At 40.9% G+C, this 25,270-nt stretch overlaps 2 protein-coding genes across 10 annotated transcripts in view; one reads left to right on the forward strand and one right to left on the reverse strand.

Moving 5' to 3' along the window:
- The window catches only part of CEP170 (centrosomal protein 170), a 71,235-nt gene extending 48,235 nt beyond the window's left edge, over window positions 1-23,000 (reverse strand). For 8 of the 9 annotated variants that reach the window (XM_080997624.1, XM_080997622.1, XM_080997623.1 and 5 more), the window contains exons 1-2: window positions 1,971-2,028; window positions 105-267 (exon numbers count right to left, since the gene is read on the reverse strand). In XM_080997624.1, coding sequence (XP_080853750.1) covers window positions 105-267; window positions 1,971-1,997 — 190 coding nt within the window. In that variant the 5' untranslated portion in view covers window positions 1,998-2,028. Of the gene's footprint in view, window positions 1-104; window positions 268-1,970; window positions 2,030-2,892; window positions 2,972-3,641; window positions 3,732-7,814; window positions 7,960-22,810 lie in introns of those variants that run through there. The other variant, XM_080997625.1, reaches the window with a different exon arrangement.
- Window positions 23,001-23,421: 421 nt separating this feature from the next.
- SDCCAG8 (SHH signaling and ciliogenesis regulator SDCCAG8) overlaps window positions 23,422-25,270 on the forward strand; it is an 84,435-nt gene continuing 82,586 nt past the window's right edge. The window contains exon 1 of the mRNA XM_080997697.1: window positions 23,422-24,062. Within this exon, the coding sequence (XP_080853823.1) occupies window positions 23,909-24,062 (154 nt within the window). The 5' untranslated portion in view covers window positions 23,422-23,908. The remainder of the gene's footprint in view (window positions 24,063-25,270) is intronic.

Consider the following 25,270-nt stretch of genomic DNA (forward strand, 5'->3'; position numbering starts at 1 on the left):
TTTATACCTTACCTAACTCAAAACATCTTACATCTTACAGTGGCTTCTCCAAAGCTAATATATTTTAATAGCTAGAACTGACTGTACAAATTCATTTCTCTCACCTGCCACTTTCTCTTCAGCTTTCAGTGTGTCTATAACTTTGTGGTGCACTTCAGCAATGGTGTCTTGTACCTTTGGCGGTGTAGCTTTGGCACTGGTTAGCTTTGATCCTTCTGCCTCTGAGGATTTTTGGGATAGCTGCAGTTGACTTGTAAACTTCTCATGCTGTATGTTAGATAATTCCCCATCAAGCAAAGCAACAGAACATTAAGTATTCAACATTAAGTTTTAATAAACTACTATAAAATGAATCAATCAAGGTATTCAATATAAGCCATATTCAAAGCAGACCCACTCAAATCAACAAACGTAAGTTACCTAAGTCCATTGTTTGTACTGGATCAACTTAAGTTGGGTACCACCCAATATATTGATTCTAAACCAACTGGTTGCATTTGCAGATAATACCAAGACACAGTTTGTGTTTCCTAGCTGTGATCTGTCTGAATATATGAACCTGGCCCAGGAAATTAACCATGGTTTATTTACAGAAAACATACCATGGTTTGCTGTTGACTTATGAACTGCAGCTCACTTTAACTACGGTTTGTTGTTAAGTCAGAATCCAGGATCCTGATGTAATACTTGTTTGTGTTGACACCCCAGCCACTTGCTTGACAAGCAACTAGAAAAGAAGGCATGAGGCAAGGGTAGCTAGAAAATGAAATTGTTCCCTGAGCTAAGAAACTGATTGGTGCATTTCTACAAGTAGCCTTCCCTCCTTTCCTGCTTGACAACAGACTCCTTTGCCTGCCACCTTCTCTCTGCCAAGCCCTTCTTTTCAAACCAACTTCCCTAGCTTTGCTACTGCTTTACAAAAAAACATACACTTAAAGGGACCTCCAAATTACTAACATCTATCCAGAACTTTATGGTGAAAACACAATTCATCATAGGAGGTTAACATAGTTGTTACACTTATGCAGGGAAACAGAAATAACTTTGAAAAAGAAACCAAATAAAACTAATATTTTCTATTTCACACTTTAGGGTCTCCCCACACATACACACACGTTATTGGGAATTTTTTACTCCTGACTGCAGTGTAACCCCAAACATTTCCAGCTCTATTTAACACAACAGGCAAAACAGCAGTTACTTTGGGGGCTGGTTGGGTGAAGTGATGATGACTCATTTTTGCTTGCTAGGAAATGTTCAGGGAACAATTTGGTAAAAAGCCTCCCTACTATGGACTGGAGGTGCTGGTTGCTGATGTGGAGTAGATGTAGGGAGAATTTCCTTCGGGGCATGCAAAAGTGCCTACAGGGAGGCACTAGTTCATTCGAACTGCAAGCATAGCAGCAGCAATCAAACAGCAGTCACACAAGCTCCCCAAATGCTTGCATGGGGGCTGCTGCTTAGTGAGAACCAGGCTTCAGGAGTGCAGCAATCTAACCCGAGAATCAATAAATACGGGCTATATATTTTTACCTTAAGCACTTATTTATTATTTATATTTTTTTTAATTTTTATTGAGTGTTTTCAACATAAGATACAATAAAAACCAAGCTAAAAAACAGAGGGAAGAAACAAACCAAAAGAAAAATACAGGAAGGAAGAAGAAAGAAAAACTAAATCTGCATGTAATACCAAGCCCTCTATCACAATTATATATTAATCCTTATTTCACACACAGAAGGGTGAGCTCTCCCCGCTCTCACCTGGGAGCTTCCCCCACTTCCCTCAGCCTCACACCCTGAGGAAACATATCTGGTCTGCCTCTCATGGAGGTGCTTTTCTCTTCTGTCCACCACCTTCCTGTGTGTATCTTCATTTATACCAACTATAAATCTTCAGAGAACCAAACATACATATAGATAGAATGAACAGAGAGCTATCAAGAGTTAAAAGTGACAGAAAATGCATACCTTAAGGGCTTCTTCAGGAACTCTCATCTCTCCTCTGACTACAGTAAAAAGATTGGTATGTATAATGTGATAAGGAAATTTAGTGATATTTGTCCAAGTCCATTAGAAACTTCAAATGTTATGACAAGTATAATGTTTTGGGGAGCAAAATATTGCTTGCAGCCTCCAAGTTTTAGAATGACATTGTTCCTATTTATGAATTAAGGGGACAATATAATATATTCTATTATATTGTTCTTCATTAATTTATGCTAGCAAATTTATTTGATGTGAATGTTTAGCATAAGCAAAATAATTCCAGTTACTGTCAACCAATGACTATGTATGCCCATAACAGCAAAATATAAGAGCATTTTAGGTATTTGCCTAATTTTGACATCAAACCAAACCTTAACTTGATTCAAAACATAAAACAGGTAAAGTTGAGAGTTGCTTGTTTGCTCTCCCCCCCCCCCCGGTCCCCTCAATATTCATAAATTTAGTCCCTTCTTTATTGTGCAGCAACTGTAAGGTAGAGGAGAGGGGGAAGTTCTGTTGCATGAGCAGAACCATAGTGTTGGCTACAACCTCGCGAATCTGTACGACTATGTGGAAAACTCTTCAAGTATACCTGGCGTCTGCCAGTAAAGCCTTAACATATTGCTACACTAACAACCATGACAATTCATTTTTAGTTATCTCAACATTTCAGAGATAAGATTTTTAATCCATTTCTTTCTACTAGTTGGTTTGTGAATTCCGAAATGCACCTCTACTCTCTTATTATTGTTATTCAGTATTTACATTCACACCCCACTCTTTTACAAGCACCCAGAACAGCTTACCCAAAAAATTAAATAGAATTGTTAATATGTAAATTCAGGAACAATAACTTTTTAAAAAGCCAAACGTAGCACTAACTCCTTCTTTTAAAAAAGGATATCATATCCAAATCTTAATTTATCATCAAGTTTTAGAGTGATGTATGTCTGTTCTGGAATTCGAACATCATTCACAAATGTCTGGTGGAAAAAGAAGAAACATATTATACCTTCTACCAGTAATGAACTTCTAAATGTGAATCTAATTCTTCTTGTAAAGTCATGGTACCACATGTCACTATTCAATTGCTGAAAATATTACAGAATCAACCTTACTTGCCCAATAAAAAATTCAGAAAGGATATGTGAATATATAAAGATCTGGCTTTATTTAATGCCAACATGCCCTGGGCCTATCATGAATTACTTACAATGAATCTGCTAATGAAATATGCTATAAACTTGCTGTGTTAACACAAGCTGTTCCCACAATAGCAAGGTACCTTTCTCAAAAGATACATGACATTTATGATTTTGTTAGACTGGATCTAGGATAGAACCCCATGAACTGGATGCTTCTGTGAGTGGAATATGGGTGGGGGGTTTTTGGGTGTGTGTTTTTTTGCTGATTCCTGCCTCCTTGTAGACATCAAAGATCTGCTTAAAGGTTAAGCCCTGCCTTTCTAAAACTGTGGGGTGCTTCACACACAATTTGTAATATACCATAAGGGTATAGTGTTTAAAGTCATGATTCTTCATTTCTTTCAACTTAAATCTCCATAACAAAGTAATCACAAATATTTGTTCAGAGCTCTCTAAATTGTTAAAGCTGAACTACATCCTGAAAACAGAACCGTCACGTTTATCTTACCCCATTCAGACTGCCTAAATCCTTTACCAAGTGTTCATCAGTAGAGGCATCATAGTTGACTACAGCATGTTGCTTGTCCACACTACGTGACTGAAATATTTAGAAGATAATATAACATTGTAATTCGTATTAATATAAATATGCATTAAAGTAAGGAATTAAGAAATCCTAGTTGTTTCAAAGGACACCATGAAGCTACTAGGAAAAAGTTATGAGGCTAATGTTGTGAAGGGCTTTTAAGGTTAGAGAAGGGAAATTTAACCTGATACGGGGGCTAAAAATAAAAGCCAATGGAATTGTTCAAAAACAGCTGACAGTGACAATTACCAGAAAAGCTGTTTATTTTAAAGGCTGAGATTTGCATAATCTGCAGAGAGGTAGTGTGACTATCAGGAAGCTCAGCAAAACAGTGAAAATGGTCAGATCTGGAGGGAATACTTCTATAGCTAGCTGTTCTTTTAAAATAGATAACTCAGTAGAAAATAGGAAATATTCGTTGTTTAATAACCTTGAATAGTCATGAAAACAGGTTTGTGGGCAATCAATTATCTAACAGAAAATCAAGAATACTCTCTAAATAGTGTTCTCATCAGTATAGCATGTAGTGAAAAGGGTAATGTGAACTTGCTTCCTCTATTCTCCCAGCTATGCAGATGAACTGAACATACTAAATTTTATTTTAAAAAAATATTCAGTAATTGAACCAGAATTTTTACCCTGTTGGGTGTTAATTTGGAGTACCACATTGGAACAAATTTGGAGACCTTGTCCAACATCCTTAACAGCAGTCTAACCTCCAAATTTTGAAGATTCCCATAACCTGAGATATGAACAAGCCTTTATCACATGTGCACAGCCCCTTTGTTTCTCTGCTCTTATGAGGCATGATTAACCAGGAAGCATATGATTAATCACAGCTTATCTCATCAAACTGTAAAACTTTGGCTACCAGCTTCAGACCAAGACAGGATATTAAATACTCCCAATTTCCCAAATTGGATGAAAAAAGGAAAGTGAAGACTTCCTTGTTTGCTCATGCTGCAAAGGGGGAAACAAGGTGCACATGGAAAATGTTTGTTCATATCTTGACTTATTAAGTTCATCTCATCTGAACCAGTTCTGTGCCAAATTACTTGTATGAAAACATCAGGTAATGCTCAAAAAAGTAAAGGCTAAGAAGCTTGTTCATATTTCAGTGTATTAAATTGATCGTCTGAACCTGGCTGAGATTCCAACACAGAGTAGTACACGGCAACTGTTCTGAGAAACAAACTTTGAATCTGCAATACCCTCAACGGAGATCTATCAGTCATGACTAAATTGCTTAGCCCTAAGCGGCTGACTAGAGTACCATCCCTCTAATCTGGACATAGCTGAGTACCTCTATGAAGTGTAAATAATAATAATAATAATAATAATAATAATAATAATAATTTTTTATTCATATCCCGCCCTCCCCAGCCGAAGCCGGGCTCAGAGCGGCTAACAACAGTAAAAATAACAGAGTTTACATAAAAGCACAATCAATTAATTGAAATACATTCTAAAATCAATTCATTCTAAAATCAATTCAGAGTCAAATTAATGGCAACCACTGGGCTAGAGTTCTATGAGGATTACAGAAGGAGGGGGTCAGACTGTGCCTTGGTCAAAGGTCTGTTGGAACAGCTCTGTCTTGCAGGCCCTGCAGAAAGATGTCAAGTCCCGCAGGGCCCTAGTCTCTTGTGACAGAGCATGCCACCAGACTGGGGCCACGGCCGAGAAAGCCCTGGCTCTGGTTGAGGCCAGTCTCACCTTCCTGTGGCCTGGGTCCTCCAAGATGTTTTTATTTGAAGACCGTAAGGTCCTCTGTGGGACATACCAGGAGAGGCGGTCCCGTAGGTACGAGGTTCTATCAGTGATTCAGTAATTTAGAGAAATTAGAAAATGGGATTCTTACTTTATAATTCTAAGACTGTAAGTGCCTACCTGAAAATATGTGTTTAACTGGCAACAGCACAAATCTGCTTGAGTCAAATCTAGCCACCTATAGATCACACAGATTGATTGCTGCGAGTTACTCAGACTATACTGCACTACACTGATGGTGGCTGCGTGTGCTCACTGAGTGCAGTACTACTAGACTTCCCAGTAGCCTACACAGCTGCCTAGCCTAATTTCAACATTCCAGCAGAGACTGGTCACTTAAGATTTTTACAGCTATTTATCCATATTAATAATTTATATTTCTTTGTCGAAGACACTCAGATGTAGGTAAATGTTTGCTATGGAACACTGCTTTTGATGCCTTACTTAGATGGTGATTCATAATTATAAAAGCTACAAAGATGCTTTTAGTACAGAGGTGATTTTAATACAGAGTATGTTCTACTTTAGGGGATGCGGGTGGCGCTGTGGGTAAAACCTCAGCGCCTAGGACTTGCCGATCGCATGGTTGGCGGTTCGAATCCCCACAGGGATGAGTGAGCTCCCGTCTTTTGGTCCCAGCTCCTGCCCACCTAGCAGTTCGAAAGCACCCCTAAGTGCAAGTAGATAAATAGGTACCGCTTTATAGCGGGAAGGTAAACGGCGTTTCTGTGTGCTGCGCTGGTGCTGGCTCGCCAGAGCAGCTTCGTCATGCTGGCCACGTGACCCGGAAGTGTCTCCGGACAGCGCTGGCCCCCGGCCTCTTAAGTGAGATGGGCGCACAACCCTAAAGTCGGACACGACTGGCCCGTACGGGCAGGGGTACCTTTACCTTTACCTTTTATGTTCTACTTTAAACATTTAAGTGGCAGCCAACTTTACTTCACAAAACATGTGAACTAAGATGTAAAAAGATTCAGTTTTGAAGTCATGGAAAAATGCTATTTTCCTATGCTTCCCTCAAAAAAAATGTACTAGGAACATGAAGGGTGGGAGACAGGGTAGTTGCTCCATGAATTGAAGAGTTGCACTTCTGGAACTACCATTAGCCTAGATCTCCTTGCAAAGCTTCCGGACGACAAGTTATTCCAATAATCCAATCAAACACTGAAGCCATGTCTATAGCACTACTAATTTGTTTTGAAATTTGGAACAAACAGATCTGCAGCAGTGTGTACTGGATATACAGTGGTAACTCGAGTTACAAATGCCTCAGGTTACAAACACTTCAGGTTACAAACTGCACTAACCTGGAAGCGTTACCTTGAGTTGAGAACTTTGCCCCAGGATGAGAATGGAAATCGTGTCCCAGTGGCACAGCGGCAACAAGAGGCCCCATTAGCAAAAGCATGCCTCTAGTTAAGAACCGTTTCAGGTTAAGACCTCTGGAACAAATTAAGTTCGTAACTAGAGCTACCACTGTATAACAAAGAGCGTTGCTGCATTTTACAGACAAACAGATGTGTAGCCTACAGTCTCTAGTTCAGACATAGGCAAACTCGGCCCTCCAGATGAACTCCCTTCATCCCTAGCTAACAGGACCAGTGGTCAGGGATGATGGGAGTTGTAGTCCCAAAACTTCTGGAGGGCCGAGTTTGCCAATGCCTGCTCTAGTTCAAAGGCTTTGAAAAGGGTTCTGTTTGACAAATGCTTAAGATACAATATATCTGCTAGTCTCCATACTGCTACAAAATTAATATATGTACTGTTCTGGAACTTGCTACTGTGTTAACAAAATTACTTTTTAGAGCTAAGTGTTTCATTATTTTAAAAAAAGTGTTTTCAGATTTAATTTTTTTCTATTTCAGGACTCGAGGAAAGGGCTTAATCCTGATTTTTTTCTAGACCTTTACATTTCTATGAGCCTCAAACTTTAATCAGGAATTAATTCACAACTATAATGTAACTCAAATATTCTCATATTGCTACCCAATTTCCTGCTTGTCTGAAGGCTAACTCTGTAGACAGAAAGAGAGGTTATGTGCTCACTTCATGATCAGAATGGTCCATAGGTCTATACGTTTATTACGCAGCCACATGTCAGACTCATGCCATGTGCACAGGTCCACTAACTAAAGCAAACTAATACTATGCAGTCACTATAATCCTGCTCCACAGTGTAGAAGAAAGATTAATTTATTAGAGGTTAAAGACTGGAGCAGCAAAACACTTAACATTTCAAAATATAATCCTCAAAAAGAAATATGTATCAAGGGTATAAAATCCCAACGTCCAGCATTTCACAGTTGAGAGAACTGACACAATTACCTGCAACATCAGCTCACAGTCATCTCTTCCCACAAAAATCATCTCTCGTGGCAGCCTATGACGGGTGCCTCCACTGCTCACCAAAAACCAAGATGTTAAGCTCATTTTCTGCTTAGCTGATAAATCCTCACAAGGCTACGTCATCCTGCAATAAGAAACAGATAAAGAGAGAAATATTTTATAATAATAATAATAATAATAATAATAATAAATTTTATTTATACCCCGCCCTCCCCAGCCAAAGCTGGGCTCAGGGCAGCTAACAACAATCAAAATAATCCAACATTCTAAAAACCTTTCATTATAAAAATTAATTAAAATCAAATTGATGGCAACCGTTAAGCAAAATTCTGTGCAGATTGCCAGAGGAGGGGGTCAGACTGCGCCCTGACCAAAGGCCTGGTGGAACAGCTCTGTCTTACAGGCCCTGCGGAAAGATGTCAGGTCCCGCAGGGCCCTAGTCTCTTGTGATAGAGCGTTCCACCAGATTGGAGCCGCGGCCGAGAAAGCCCTGGCTCTAGTTATTTTTATCTTCAGTTCTTGTTCCTAATAGGGTTTCTATATTTTCCAACACAGAGAAGCTGGACAACACAACTAACACATGATTTTCAGATTTATATCAGCTATAAGGATAGCTTCACAAACTGCCTTTTCATACACAGATGCAAGGAAATAAACATGCACACCATCATGTGTGAAGGACACCCATCTATTTTTCCACGTATCACACACTGGGAGTCTGCTGCTATCAACCACAGCTGCCCAATACATGTACATAAATATGGTACATGAAAAATGTACACATTTTCCCCACACACTATTGCATTGTGAATAGAGATGGGAAGGCCTGGAAAAGAACCCGGAAAAATTGGGGGGAGGGGACCGGGACCAGTCCCGTCCCCCCATTTCCCCCCCCAAAGGCTTTGGGAAAAACCTGAAAGAAACCTGGGTCCCCCCCCATTTTTCTGTCCCTCCCAGGCTTTCCCTTCTCTAATTGTGAACATCATAGCTAGATCATAGCTTAAATTTCTTATTATTGTGTGGGTGTAGCTGGCATGCATAAACATGAGACAGTTTCTCCTTATAGATTTTTTCAATTTATATGGATGAATGAAAGAAGTTCAGTAGCTTTACAAAGCTGTAAAAAAATTGATCATCGGTTTTCAGTAAGCAGATGATGTTTTAACAACATATGGCAAAATTTATTTCAAGTAATGATTTCTGCTTCAAGACTTCTCATGCTCTTGAGGATACAATTAAAATGCTACCACTCACACACAAGAGAGGTATCAGTACACTTGGGATAGTCCCAAGATTTTCCAAAACTCCAAAAATCTTTAGGGAAAAATACCTAAGGAAGGAAACCCAAAAATAGCTCCGTACAAACTCAATGTCATAGAATGCTTACTGACGAGAGAAAATTTTGGAATGCTGCCTTACTTGAGAAATTGACTAACAATGTTGTGACTACCAAAGGCAAAGCCAAGCCAAGTCAGAAAAAGATTATGGCACCCCTTTATTTTGTACACTATGAGTTCTGGTAGGGGAAATGGAACAAAGTGGCTAGAGAGGGAGGGAACACACATACAGATTTCAAGAGTTTAGAACTGCTTTTAAAATTTTGAATAAAGTTTGTTTAAAAAAGAGAGAGCAAAGACTGATCTCTCTCATTATCAAGGTAGGTCATTTACAGATTGATGCAGAGACGGAAGTACATCTACCCCACAGTATCCACCAAAATCATATACAAATCGTTGAAACAGGCCCATGAGAACCGATCAGGCTCAGTCAGCATGCAATGCTGAGTTTTGGATGGGGTAGGGAGGAAAGTTAGTATAGTAGGGATGAAATGGAATGAAATGACATTAACCCTGAATAGAAGTGTGCCACATGCTACAGTGTTGCTACAGGGGCCCATGTGTTTTGCTTACCACCTAGCCTGATTTTGGGACAGCTCAAAATCTTGCTCACTACTGTATGGCATTTTGGTTGACCTAATAAAGGTATTCTCCTACTGTGGATTTTGAAACAAATATTGTGCTGTGACTTAAAATAGAGCAGAATCTAAAAGATCTGGAAGAAGAACACAAACAAACAAGCAGACTATACTTTTAGCAATTGGCAAGATTTCAAAAATACTAGCACTGAAACATATTAAATCTAAAAATGTAAATCCAAATAACATTATACATTGAGATTGAACAGGAAGGCTTTTTAAAAATAAATAAACAAACAGAAACAACTAGGTCAGGACTGATTAATCAGAGCACTGAAGCAACTGTTGATGAACAGAATAAATTAAAACACCTGAGAAGGGTTTGTATATTTTTTGTTCCTGGCAGTCATAGGAGCTTTAGGTAGCACTTGCAGAGATAAAAGGCTGACAGCAGACTTTAACTTTACTGCTACACCTAGCAATAAGCAAACTGGCAGAATAGTGACAGATTTGCAACCCAGATACATATTTTAAACGTCTTCTTAGAACTCTTATCAACCTACTGTATAAAAGCTGGTTGAATGAGAAACCAAGAACACAATCCTATGCATAGTTACGATTAAGTAGGTCACAGTGGTACTTGTGGTCCAATCCACACCTGTTCAGTAAGATTGAACCATAGAACAGGTGGGGAATCTCAGGATCTGGAGCTGAATTATCAGGCACTTGAACCCTCCCCAGACCACACCTACGTTCCCCTAGGACACACTCCTCCCAGGTACTATGCCTTGTAGTTATTTTGCCTGGCTGGAATGTGTCCTGAAACTGTGCTCATTCTTCTAGCACATGCTTCTAGCACACACGGATGGGCATGTGTGTGTGCACTATGTGTGCAGAGGTGCAGGAGTGCTGGATTGGCTCCACTACCATGCATATACTGCACCAACCTCCTCACCCAACAGCAACCCCACTGTTGGCAAGCCAGGTTTGTTATATATAAAACCCTGTGACTGAAATGTAGTCTACTGTACAAAGGTAGGTGTCATATCCATTGTTCTGTCCACTTTTTTGTCCTTGGGCTGAAAAGGTTTCCCCAGTTCTGCCAAGTAGGTTTTAATGGAAGAGTCAAGTCTATTACCAATTATCAAGTGCAAACATGCATTGCGAGGAAAATACTAGATGGACCAATGTTGTCACTCTACAGAAAATTGAAAATTCCTAAAAGAGCTATATTTGGTTCCCTGATAGAAACAGTAACATAAAAATGCAGGTGACATCACACTGAATTTAAATACCTAACATCAATGCATGCACACTTTTAATGGAATGTACTAACCTAATAAAAAAGTGTTATATTTTGGCATGTATTGCAGTTTTCATTTGAAGGGCGGGGCACTGTTTTTACAGCTTTGGGAATTACATTCTTTAGCTGCTTTGTACATAAATTATTCTATTCAAAAGTGTGTCAAACAGATGATGCAACAGCTGCAAAGCTACCAATATAATCCACATAATTCAGAACTTTAACTCCACATTCTGTGGGTGTAACCCAGTTTGGAAAGAACAGCTTCTCTGCCTGCCAATATTTGAGCTAAAATATTATCAATGAAATTATTAAAATATGAAAACACCACCACAGAATATGCCTGTGGTTGTGGTTGGGGGTTAGAAACAGCAATTACCCCACTCCCAACACAAATACACATGATCAAAAGTCCACAAGCCTTGAAGACAGGTGACTTAGTGTGAAGCAGCTGCTCCTATTACTTTGGAGCATTTGGTGCAGCAGCAGCAGCAGCAACATTTAGGACCCTCACCAAAAATCGAGTTTTACCTAGCATTGAAACATGTAAAGTAGGCTAAGCTAAATGTCACCTAATCAACTTTACGCCTATATGAAAATTTGAACCTGTCTCCATAATCCAGCACTCTATGCATTATAGGCAATGGCCCGAATCACTGATGATCGCTTATGCTGTTGTCTGGAGATACCTACAATTATAGTCAGGAGAGTACCATTGCTCATGACTGAGCAAAGCTAGCAAGCAAGCTATCTTCACTCCTGCCCTAGGTAACAAATGGCAGAAGACAGCTTGTCTCTAGCCCTACAGCAGTCAGGGGCAAACATAAAAGCATGGCGATATCTAAATAAAAATAGGTAAACTGTTACCTACAGAGTATTCAGGGTAGATTTGACTGCTTCTAATAATGACCCATAAACTGACTACCCTTCAGTTTGACTGGTGCGCAGCCCTTACTGGTAATGACTAGCTTCAACAAAACTTACACAATTGCAAATCTGTTCCAATTTGAATCACATGCCAGTACAACTATCTAGAAAGGCAGGAGTGAGGGAGAAACATGTTTATGAGTTTTTATTCTATTAGGCAATATTTAGCTGATGCAAGTACTGAGTAAGAATGCATATTTCTTTTACAAAGTAGTTCAGAAAAAGACTCTTCTCAAGGCAAATATTAAAACTAGCCTATTTCTTGAATTATAACACACACCAAGAGCATATGAGAACACACCCGGCATCTGTTTTGAAGTATCTGTTTTTTTTCAATTATAGTTGACATCTCCTTTTGTTTACTGCTCTCATGACAAAGACTTCATCATTGGCCAATTATTTAAATGTATCCCATTTCATCTCTTAAGACCAACTCAAAGCCTATTGCATTCTCAGCTCTGCCTAAATTATTCAAGACCTGATTTTTTAAAAGCCTTAATTGGTAGATCTGCATCTTGAGATAAATTAAAGTGAACATACAAGGAAGAGGCACCTAAGACTTAGACCTGATACATGCATACACATTATTTGGGATTTAGGGACCAAGAGGCCAAGGGATTGCAGCTAATCCCACTACCCAACCTGGTCAGCTAGTTGCTAATTCATCCACTGCCTTAATTCAGTTCTGTGGTATGCATGTGTGTTACTATTACCAAAACAAGTATACATAGAAAGGGGGAGATAGAAATGGTAAGGATGCATGATCTTGCAAACTCATTATAATTGCCTAAATTCATCATGCTTCTCTCTCGGGCCTTGGTGTCAATTTCTTGAAATAAAGATCATGCTCAATTTGAAAACTAATTTTAGTTCATGGATAATCTTTAATCACTTCTTCAAAGCAGAATTTGGGACTTACACAAGCAGATAGGAACCTTAAAATAATACTGTTCCTAACAATGTAAATTCTAGTTATGCAACACAGATTTGTTACTTATTACTAGCTTGTTTGCAAAATAATTTATATCTATCTAAATAAAAAAAGTATCAATATTAATCACCAGCAAAATCTCACATACCCTGTTAGTTTGCCATTACGAATATTTTTCACCTTGTAGGTTGATATGAATCCACAGTATATCCAACTTTCCCCAATTTACCTTACCTGAAATACTTATCTCAATAATACTGAAAACACCTTAGAATGGATATCACTTCCATCAGTAATACATCTGTATTTCCCTGCTCAAGTTCGTAAGGTCAAGATTATGTCTTTAATTCTTTTCACTTAAATGCTACTGCATCTAAAGGTAATCAGATTACTGCATGCACTTTGTGCCATGCAATGACATAATAAGCTTTCTTTCAATTGCCCAAGGTACATTTCCACCTGATCTCTCATTGACAGGACTAGATTATGTTTCTTCTATCAAATTAAACAAATATACAGGGATTTTCATAACTTTATTTCTTTTGCACCAAATGCATGTGTCCACCAATATTCCTCAGTAATATAGGAACAGTGTTTTCGAATTTATTTTGAGGTTCTTTTCTTTTATTTCCCTTCCAGTTTATGTGATATGCATTGGCCTCAATCCACCCGACACAGATTTATTTGTTGTTGTTTTTAATTCCCACACCAAGTAGTACCCTGGACAGTATGAACAAACAATCTACAATTGAATAATTGAGATGATGCACCAGCCACCCCATAGCACCTACTTCTACACTGCCTTGGTCTGAGGATGTGGCTCTTACATAACCCTTGAAGTCCTAACAATTATTCTCCTGAAGCGTCACCCACTCCTGCTCCACAATAATGCATGAGCGTGTAACTGAAGAATAGACCATGGGCCCTTAAAAAATTGCAAACAGCTCTCACAGGGGAGGCAGAACAACGGGAAGATCAAGCCCTGCCTGTCTTATCAAGGCTTCAGATGTTTCCAAGCCTTTATTCAGACACCTTCTCAAGAACAGCTAGCAGGGCCCACTGGGAGCTGCCCAGGGTCCTGATTTACCTTACCTTATCCCAACTATGATGGGAAGAATCTTTGGTATTCTTTACTACTTTCTCTGAAGGTCCCAAGACCCAGAAGAACAGGATAATTAGGATAACCAAAACCCTTCTCACGTTGCCAGAAATTTCTAGGTGTAGAATCCCAATGCTTAACTGTACCAGACACATCTGATACCCCATGTCATGTTTTCTTGGCTTTGGCCCAGATACAAGCTTCAAGAGCTTGTAATACTCACCTCAAGGAAGTGCTGAGCACTGCACCCCTGCTCCCCAATAAATCTAACTGTGGGGTTAACTCCTCCTCCACCAGCAGTTTTCTTTTGCAAGCACAGTCTATTTGCCCAAAATGCTTCACCTGGCCAAATATCTGTGAGGCTTGCAAATAATCTGTGACTGTTCAATGTGTGTGTCTAAGATCAAATTCTCTAAGCTCAGAAATCAGCCAAGACATCCCAATTTTGGAGAATATTACCCAGATTTCAAACCTGATCTAATCTCAAATTTTAACACCTGGATTTTTTTACAAAAAAAAAATGGGAGGAAGGTATTTTACCAAGTGATATATCATTGTATTATAGATGTTGTAGTCTGTTGGGTTGAGCAAAAGACAGCCCTTTTTTTCTATGTTCTGGTCATTATTTCACCTACAAAGCATGGGATATGATTAATAAATAGGTTTCCTTTATGCCTACCAATAAGCCTTCTAGCTAGTATTCATAATAAAATAATTGAAGAAGGTAAAAGGTAAAGGTAAAGGTAAAGGTAAAGGGACCCCTAACCATTAGGTCCAGTCGTGACTGACTCTGGGGTTGCGGTGCTCAGCTCGCTTTATTGGCTGAGGGAGTCGGAGTACAGCTTCCGGGTCATGTGGCCAGCATGACTAAGCCGCTTTTGGCGAACCAGAGCAGCGCACGGAAACGCCGTTTACCTTCCCGTCGGAGCGGTACCTATTTATTTACTTGAACTTTGACGTGCTTTCAAACTGCTAGGTTGGCAGGAGCAGGGACCGAGCAACGGGAGCTCACCCCGTCACGAGGATTCGAACCACCAACCTTCTGATCGGCAAGTCCTAGGTTCTGTGGTTTAACGCACAGTGCCACCCGCGTCCCATTGAAGAAGGTACTGAAGCTTAAAGCACCAGATCATTAAGCAGAAGCTTAAGCAACTATTTTACAGTCCAATTTGAGCCAGAGACACAAAACTTCTTTATTGTCCCTCATAGGAACATGTTTTAGTTCATACAAGACCACCAGAATTAGAAAGGAAGTCCAGGCCACAATTACATCAACTCAAAAGCAGAAACTATGTTTAACTGCTGATGCCCACTTCCCTTCTTCTTTACAAACAAAAGACTGCTGCCCTCTTTGCCAACATCCCAGAACTTTCCCAAAACAGTGGCTGTTTCTGGAACCAGGACCCTAAATTCTGATGTTTAACTTAAAGCATTTCTGACCACATAGGAATGATGTGTTTCTTGGAGGTCCTCAAATATACTAGAAATGATGTGAAACAAAATTAAAAATCAGTCCCACCAGGGATGGGGGACAGAAAATTTCTCAAGCTGTTTTTAATATTCTTTTTAATGCTGTAACCCACCCTCGGACCTTAGAGTGAAGGGCAGGTAATAAATAAATAAATCCCAGTACTTTCTTTTCACATGGAAATTTTTCTATTTCACAAATTCATTAAGAGAGAACAGATGCCAACTGCAAATAGGATATTAGACGTCTGACTTTCAAACTTTCAAAGTTTTTAGGTTTGTTTACTAAATATAAGTAAAATGAAACATGCTAAGTGACGCACATAGAACAGTATGCTTAAGAAATAAACCTCTGGTATTTCTGCTGAATTTTAAATGAAGGTAATGTATTTACTTGAATTTAAAATTTGCCTTATAACTACCTTAAAGAAAATATTAATATGACACTAATGAATTAAAGTACAATATGTCCATTTATAAACATAATTTTAAATTTGCTTTTTTCAAAATATCAAAATAATTGCAAGCACAGCAGTGGCACTCACATCATGGTTTTCCTTATACCCACTCTTTAAATGGTTAATTTGCAGGATACCATAACACTATTTTCTAGTATTTAACCAAATGATACCATTCTAGTTGCAAAATAGCCATCAACAATGAAGAATATATTTAACAGAAGGCATTATCTGTGCCTCAAGTTTTCTCTTCAAACTGTATAATCAATTTTTTGGCTAATACAAAAAAATTCAGAACTATTTTTACAAATTTATTTGCCCAAAGGTAATCATTCTTCCTAGTAGGACACAGTTCCTACTGAAAGACAGTTCCTACACTGAATGAAGTTTTTTTGGCAGCTTGACTATAAGCCTGAATTGATCACACTGCAAAATCAATATATGTAGCAGTTTATTGGAAAGAACGGATAAGGTTATATCGAAAGTTGTTAAGTCGGCAATGAATGGCCCATTAATATAACACAGCTATAGAAGATGAAAATAATTGAAAGCATGTTGAATGCAATCATAAAACCATCCTAAGAAGGCCATCACCTGTGCACAAGACCTGAATCACAGGTTGTGCAACTGTTATGACAAGGAATATTAATCAACTACTTGATAACTAATGAGGGAGAAATGTAAAAGATATATACTCCTAGAAGATAAATAGTGTGACTTGTGGGTAGATGAGAACATGAAGGCAACAGCTTTGAAAGAGAATATATTGTGTAATATCAGCATTTTTATGAAAAATAGCTCATAACTGGCTTTAGGGTCTATTTTTTTTGTAATGAGAGCAGGCTAAAGATTGATGGTGTCTTGGTTTGTTTGTTGAGAGATATATAACCAGCAAAGTTGAAGTAAGTAATCTATTAAGCAGGTAGTACAACCACTCATTATTTGGATTCCCAAAAAGCGACAGTTGTCAAACACATATATGGACATGGACACATACACACGCGCAGAGGTTTAGCTAATTCTGGCAGTGAATTCTTTCTGCTCAAATTCAAGCTACAATAAACTTTCTCTGAACCTCTCATTAACCAAAGGGTATGATATTGCAAAGACTGGAAAGAGAAGATATAGTAAAGCTTGGATATATATTTCCAGCTATTACACTCTTTATTGTGTACAACATATGCAAAACCACAGTAATAGGTACATTCACAGTAAGACAAAATGTGTAACATGAAGAAAATTTAAAATATGATAAGGGATAATTCTGTGTTAGGGATCGTTAAGAAAGGGATTGAAAACTACACTGCCAAAATTGTAATACAAAAAGGTCCCACTTTACAAACAGTGCATTACCTGGAGATTGTTCATTGGTGGGTGTTGCCTAAAACTATAGTAAAAAAGGGAAACCATGATGTGATCACCTGCTCCCTTATACTCCAGGCTGATCACTGTGGTCTTTGTGTGAGTCACTGTTGGTGGTCCTCTATGGCTCATGCTCACCAGGAGCTGTGTGCTCAGTGATATGGGACCATTTCTATGGAACTCCCTCCCAGCTAAAATCAGATGAGACACCACTCATTTGAACTTTCAGTCCTTGGTGAAGATTTCAACAGGCACTTCAAGCATTTTTTTCCTCTGATTTCATGGTTAATTTTAATTGATTTTATCTTTATCATATATTCTGTAACATTAGTGTACATCACTTAGAGACTTAGGGTGTTGGTATATAAATTGTTGAAATAAAATAAAACAAGTACGGTAACTCCAAACCATGGAATTAAGAGCTGCTTGTCTGTTCAGCATCCCCATCTCTGGCTACAGTGATCTCAAGAGGAAAAGCAATGACCATTACCTTCTGTTTATCACAAATTATGCTTTGCTATAATATCTGGCTGAATAATAATAATAAAACCCTGGAAACAACTGCCTTGGCACTTGTGTTTCAGCAGGAGAAATTCTTCTTCTGAGGCTGCTTTTGACATGCAGGTCTGGACTCATTTTGATTTGATTTCTTCAAGCTCTCTAATTCTGTTGGAGTCTTGAAGTTTTATCAGAGTGCTGGTAACATTTATGAAGAGCTAATATAGCACAGTGATTGCAAGCATGAGCTATGACCTGGGAAGTCCCAGCTCAAATTTCAGCTCAACTATGAATTCACTGGGTAGGGGTGAGCATAACAGCAAGCCTTCTGGATCAAACCAAAAGACCCATAAACTGCAGTATCATGTTTTCCACAGAGGCCAAGCAGATGCTCCATGAAATACACAAGAAATGCATGAAACAACAGCCACTCCCCCATTCTTGTTTCTCAGCATCTGGTATTCAGTGGCAAAATACCTTTGAATATGGAAATCCTAAGCATAACACTCAACGCCAGATTGTATTTTAGAGCTCTATATCTGTGCCCTTAGGGTATTTGCTTGGTTCTTTACACAAATTGCCAACATGGGGAGCATGTTTCCATTCTAGGGTCCCAATCCAGATGACCCCTTAAACTGGAAATCTGTGATTAAAACCTTGTACTTAGGGACACAGATACAAAGCAAGCACAGGGTGGTTTGCAGTAAGTTTTACTTAGAGTAGACCCATTAAAATTAATGGGAGTCACTTAACATGCCTCGCCAGAAGCTTGATGCAAGGACTGCCCTCATCTCCTCCCCCTGCACCCACCCCCCAAATTGGTACTGAAACAGCACACATGCGAGGAGAGAGATTGTTCCACAGGCAGAATTGTCATAGGGCAATGTTGACTTCCATCCAATGAACATTAATAAGTTAGGTGCATTAATTTCAGTGTGTCTACTCTGAATAAAACTTAATTGAATACCATCCATATTGTCTAGTTTGGCCAGTTCTCCCCATCCATATAGTTTGTGCTATACTAATGTCAGTAGCATATACACCTTACAGGATTGTAGTAAGCAGGGTGGGGGGTTTGCTTGTTTTAAAAAGGCATTAATATTTCAATTACTTTCAATGGGTGGGATTCAACTAATGAGTCCCATCAGCAGAAATCATCCACCCTCCTCACTCCCTGAAATTGGCTCAAGTGGGATCTTGAGAACTCATGGAACAGCACACGGGGGTGGGGGTGGGGACTGGTCTGTCTGGCAAGCCAAAATGTTTGTCCTGACAGTATGAGTACCTTAGAACAACACTGAATTCCGCCAGTATTTTCTTTTTTAAAAAAGCAGTTTAAAAGGGAATTAGTATTTAACACACATATATATCAAAGAATAAACATAAATCATGAATCATAGCTATCTATTAAACACCATTTACAGATAGGTAGCCGTGTTGGTCTGCCATAGTCAAAATAAAAAAAATCCTTCCAGTAGCACCTTTAAGGTGCTACTGGAAGGATTTTTTTTATTAAACACCATGTTAACAGTGAGAGAACCATGTAGGGATCTGACTTATAAGATTATAAATGGCACTATAATTAATGTATTATATTTATAACTGTAGGCTTCTTATAGGACTGAGAAACTAGAAAATCACCAGTGTCCAGGATCCAAGAGATACTATCCTGTATCTTACTAAAACCACTGTTTGGAGATGATAATGGGCTAGATGAGGACCAATGAAGTGAAGCTGGATGCAAATAAGGCTGCCTGTTCTGGATGAGAATGCACTCCCCTTGAAAGATCTGCATAATCTGGGAGTATTTCTGGATCCATCTTTGTCACTGGGCGCTCATGGGGCCAGATGGACCTCCAGCAACAATGATTTCTAGACCGGGAAAGTCTTGCCACAGGGATCCATGCCCTGGTAAACTCATGCCTTTTAGTGTCATATATTACACCTATAATCTGTGATCTGCATGCCACCTATTCATTTTTGAGTCACATATAAGGTGTTGTGATTTACTTTTAAAACCCTAAATGGCTTGGAGGACAAATACTTGTCAGAAGAGTTTTGTCTTGGCGTTTGCCAGTCTTGGCATTTGCCAGCCTTGCTATCTGAGGGTGATCTTAGGTTCTGCCAATGGGTAAAGGGCGGGTGCTAAGGGTGGGTGATTTCTCTGTGGAATTCCCTGCCTTCGCAAGGCTCTTTTGCTTTCTATGACCCTCCAAGGTTTGAGCAACTCAGTTACTGGCAAACATACTTTCTAACCACCTCACCCTTCTATGACATTAGGAAAGCTTCAACAGAGGCTTCATCATCAACACTGCAAACAAACCTTTGGGTATAGTCTAAATTACTAATACACAGTACAGATTCTTAGTTTTAAGTACTTGTTCATGGAAAGGCAAATGTAAGATCTGTCACTCAAAACACATTAATACTCAAGCACTGGGCCTTGATTTGAGCCAATCAGAACCTAATTACAAGTATAAAATGCTATTTACCACAAACTTATATTAAGAATAGTACAGTGGTACCTCGGGTTAAGTACTTAATTTGTTCCGGAGGTCCATTCTTAACCTGAAACTGTTCTTAACCTGAAGCACCACTTTAGCTAATGGGGCCTCCTGCTGCCGCCGCGCTGCCAGAGCACGATTTCTGTTCTCATCCTGAAGCAAAGTTCTTAACCTGAAGCACTATTTTTGGGTTGGCGGAGTCTGTAACCTGAAGCGTATGTAATCTGAAGCGTATGTAACCCGAGGTACCACTGTAATAGTTGTGATAGTCATGAAGGTAGAATTTTAAAAAGGGATACAGATATCAGCCTTTTTAGTGTGGAGCTGCTCTCTACCATTTTCTCTAGACAAAAATGGGAATATGTAAAGTCACACAGGCATTTAAATAAAAGAAGTACAGCAGAGACAATGAGATATGGTTAATATATAAAGTGGAAAGGAAAGGGAGGAAAGAAAATGACAACATTGTTTGTGCACATTGTAGGAAATTAGGGAGCTGCAGATCTCAAAACAGAACAAGAGCTTCAAATTTATGCTAATTACACTATCTTTACAGACATTCTTTCCACCCCTCAAAAAACCGGAGACTTTATGAACTATGAGACCTTTTAAAGTTCCATAAAGATGAAGTATTCTAAAGTGAGACTACTAGTAAGAAAGTGAAGCAGCTGCTATCAGCACCCATGGTACAAATTATTCAAGCATTGTTGAATTTTGTTGCTGGATTACACACACCAGTCTGGCCAGAGTGTCCAAAACAACAACCAAGTTATTTAACAGATGTATATAAATAATCTTATGTTAAATATAATTAATTGCCCTAGAATACCCTTTTCAAGTGCAGAGTAGAGATACACCAGATCGGCACAATCCTAGTCATAGTTTAGGAACTTGAGTGCATTGCTTCAAATAAATATTTTATTAAGAATATCTTTTGCACTTAATGAACGTGAAAACAACTGAATCCAAGGGATTCCATTTTAGATAACACATTGTCTGGTTACTCTGAAGTTCTGTTCTGTTTTTATCAGCATATTGTACTTGCTTTTGTTATACACAATATTGTTGGAAGAACTTGCTTAAAATTTGTTTAAAAGCGAACAAGTAGCTCAAACAGCACCTTATTTACACTGCAATGACTGCATGCAAGTATCATATTCTGAACAGTTACAGGCCATTTTTAATGTATTTAACAATTTCCTGATCAGATGCTGAAGCAACATCATGCCTGATCCTGGAGACTAACTAGATTAAGTGAATCATAAATGCACCAGAACACAATTTTGAGCAGAAACACTCCTCTTCCCTTCCCCCATTTCTAGCATCAGGCTCCAAGCAATGAGTGGATGAGATCACAAAAGAAGGCTCATCTGTAGAGCTGTCATATGGTTTTCAGTCCAGTCAGCTTCCTCTTTCACAAAATACTGGATATTTGAAAACTAGGCTAAGATTTTTATTGCCTTTGTAACCAATCCATTTCACTTCCAAGAAAGCTGCTATGACTACACATATCTCACTCGTGCACAAAATGAATGACTTGCAATGATGCCTTCCACAAAAGGCCGTTACTTTCCTGGTCTGTGTAGTTTTCGAGAAGCCATATGCATTTCCCTAGGGATCCTTTTCATACACAGAAGACCACAACGGAAACGAATTCACAAAACAATTATCAGAAGGAACATCAGCAGAAGGGAGTGGGGGGAGAAAATGTGCATAGAAATGTAAATCCATGCCTCGTTTTAGATAAAGGCTGCTTACAGTCAGTGCTGCATGCCAGGCTGAAAAACAGAAGCTTCAAATTATTATTATTATTATTATTATTACTACTACTACTACTGCTGCTGCACACACACGCCTTTTCTATTTATCGGCCAGGTGGTTTTTGTCGTTGTTGTCGTTTCCTAAACGAGGGCCCGTAAAACGAATCAGACAGATGAGAATCCACAGTGGAAAGGGAGGGGAGAGAGAGAGAAAGAAGGAAACCGATCCCAGAAGAAAAGGCACAAAGCAAAGAAGCTGCACTCACGCCCCTTCTAGACATTTTTTCCACGCAGAAGCGTATGCGAGCTGACGAGAAGAGAACGGGCTCTAAGCCTCCACCCCACTGGAGAGAGCGCCCGGGGGGAAGGTTTGTTATCTTGGAGGAGGAAGGGGAGGAAAGAGGAAACGGTGGTTTTAGCAGCTCCATCTGTATCCAATCTGGGCCATTGCAACCCCCACCCCTCGCCTCCGTGCAGCAGCCGCAGCCTCCTATGTGGAGTCCCAGAGGGACAATGCTCAGCGGGCAGGAATAGCAGAAAGCCCCCGACGGGAAACGTAGCATTGGAAGAAGCGCCAGTGTCACTGAGGGGCATGCGAGGCACCCGCCTCCCCTGGAGGAGGAGGGCGAGGGCAGCAGGCGGAGCGGGAGGCATACAACGCGCCGCATTTAGGGCTCCATCCCCGGCCAGGGGAAGGGAAGGCGCCGCGGCGCTCGGGCGGAGGGGTCCCCCCGCCCGCAGCATCACTCACCCCGCTTGGGAAAGGCAAAAGCGCTGGCTCACAGGCCCACCATCTTCTCCACAGAGAGGAGGACGCGGAGGGAGGAGGAGGAGGAGGGGAAGGGCGCTCGCGGACTCCCCGCCTCTCAGTGCCGCTCTGGCTGTGTAAGCAACCGCTCGAACGTTATTCCCAGCATATAGCGGCTAACGGCGCGGAACAGGGGGAAGCTATTGCGCAGGCGCCGCCTCAGCTCGCCAGCGCGGGGAGAGAGCGAGGGAGAGGAGGGGGGAGGGGAAGTGAAAAGAATGGATTTGCATCGCCCCAGAACGGAACCACTGCGCATGCGTGATTCCGAGGGAGCAGGCTCGCACTGCGCAGGCGTCCTGTTCCAGACAATGGGGAGCAGAGGTGATGATAATAATAATTAATAATAATAGTCTCCTCTCCATTGAGAAATAGAAATGTAGAGTTTGGAAGACGAGACACATTATATTTTGTCCTATGCGATCGCTGCACACGCCTTGCTTCTGCGGTGGGCGTGAGCGAAGAGTAAAAAAACGCGCCCGAGCGCGCGGTTGGGTTGCGGGGGGATGTATTGTGCGCGCGACCTCAAACGAGGATGAACGCACCTATTGTGGTACCGCTGGCAGCCGCAGACGTATTGTTCTACGTTGTTGTGGTACGAAACAACTACAACTCCCAGAAGCAACTGCGGCGAAGCCTTGTGGGCGTAACGCCATAGTAATGGCGCGTTGCATGCCGGACAGGGGGGGCCTGGAACGCTTTCTGCCTCTTTAGCGCCGCGCGAGGCGGCGGGGCTTCCCGTCTGCCTCAGGGGGAGATGTCGTTGCCGCCTGTCGCCAGCTTCGTGGCCGGCCTGGGCAGGGCCTCCTCGCCCTCCTCCTCCGTCACCAAGCGGGTCCTAGAAAAAGACCGTTGCTTGGTTGTCTAGCAACGATCTTCCTCGTGAGAGGCGTCGGAAGCGCGCCGCTCCCCATCCTGGGAGTTGTAGTCCCTCCGCGGTCAGCGTTCCCATACTGTTGAGCGGTAGTAGGAGCAAGGCTGGACTACAGCGACCGAGAGCCACCGGGGAAAGCCTAGAAAAAGGTTTACCTCACACGCCTCCTAATGCAGGAGTCTGTCGGGGCCACGGAAAGAGCGGCGGCTTGTAGCCCGAGACCCGCCTGGGGAAGCTCGCCGAGTTACTCTGCCTCCATGAGGGAGGCCGGAGGGGAGTCGGGCTTGGCGGAGTCTCTGGAGCGGTGTCAGCAAAGCCTGCACGGTGAGAGAGCGAGAGGCGGGAAGGCAGGTTGGGCTCGCGGGTCCTCCTTTCAGACCCCCCCATGAACTCCTGTCGCCCCCCTCAGTGCTGCTCAGCACCCACAGATGCGCCTTGCAGCGCTTCGTGGATGCGTCTCTAGAAATGTGCACCAAGCCAAGCCCGTGGTGGCCCTCTGTGGGGCAGATTTCTGCAGGCGTGGTGGGGTGTGCCGCTTTCCACTTCACGCAGAACTGTGTGCACCAGGCTGAAAAGTAGCGGATTCTCCAAAACTGCAACTGCCAGCTGCCGGGTATTTGGTCTGCCTTGGGTTCACTGGTGCATTTTGTTTTTTGCTTTGTTTTTAATCGCGGTGACACCTCTTCCCACTCTGTATACCCCATATCCTGACCCCTCTGCCCTTACGTGAGACTCTCCCATGTCCTAAAGGCTCCTTAAAGGCTCTTCAGGGTCTCCCTTCTGATAAATGCCTTTTTATTGAGAAAGATGATTGAGCTGGTGGTTGCTGTGCAAGTTGCATCAACTCTTCAATGAAACTGATTTTCTTAATCCTTTTTTGGCCTGGCTTTGACACAGAAAGTTCAGTAGAAGGTGTGTGACCTGCTGATTCTCCTGAACCTCTGTGCTGCTTTTGATACCACTGACAATGGTGGCCTATATAGGCTGACCAGATTGGGAATTGGGAGGCAACAAGTGGTGGTGGTTCCCTTCAGAAGTTTTGCTCCTGCTTGGATGATTTCAGTAGATGGTCTGCAAGTGGGAGGCAACTGCTTGACTTCATTATATTAATGTTGTCGCCCCTCCCTGCCCCACACACTATTTAACATCTAAATTCAACCACTGAATGTGGTCATCTGTACCATCTGTACAGTATGACATCATCTCTGTTTGTTCTCTTTATCACACCCAAGTGATGCACGGGAAGTATTGAATGTTTGGAACCAAAAGTCAACCAGGAAGGTGGTGTTCAAGCTGTTTGGATAGTGTTGCACTTCCTCTAAAAGAGTGGTCCCAAACTGTTTCCCCCACGGACCACTTGAAAAATATCTGAAGGTTTTCCCCTGCATGTTATAGCAGTTGTAATGTCCTATGTTAGATACAGTAGGATTTTAAACCGTATTGTTGTATGCTACTCCAATTTATGAGCAGTATGAGATTCCAGGGTCCGTGTCTTTATGATATATGGTTTATTTACACACATACACAACCTG

The sequence above is a fragment of the Podarcis pityusensis genome, assembly GCF_964106645.2.
Source record: "Podarcis pityusensis genome assembly, chromosome: 3".
Classification (NCBI taxonomy): domain Eukaryota; kingdom Metazoa; phylum Chordata; class Lepidosauria; order Squamata; family Lacertidae; genus Podarcis; species Podarcis pityusensis.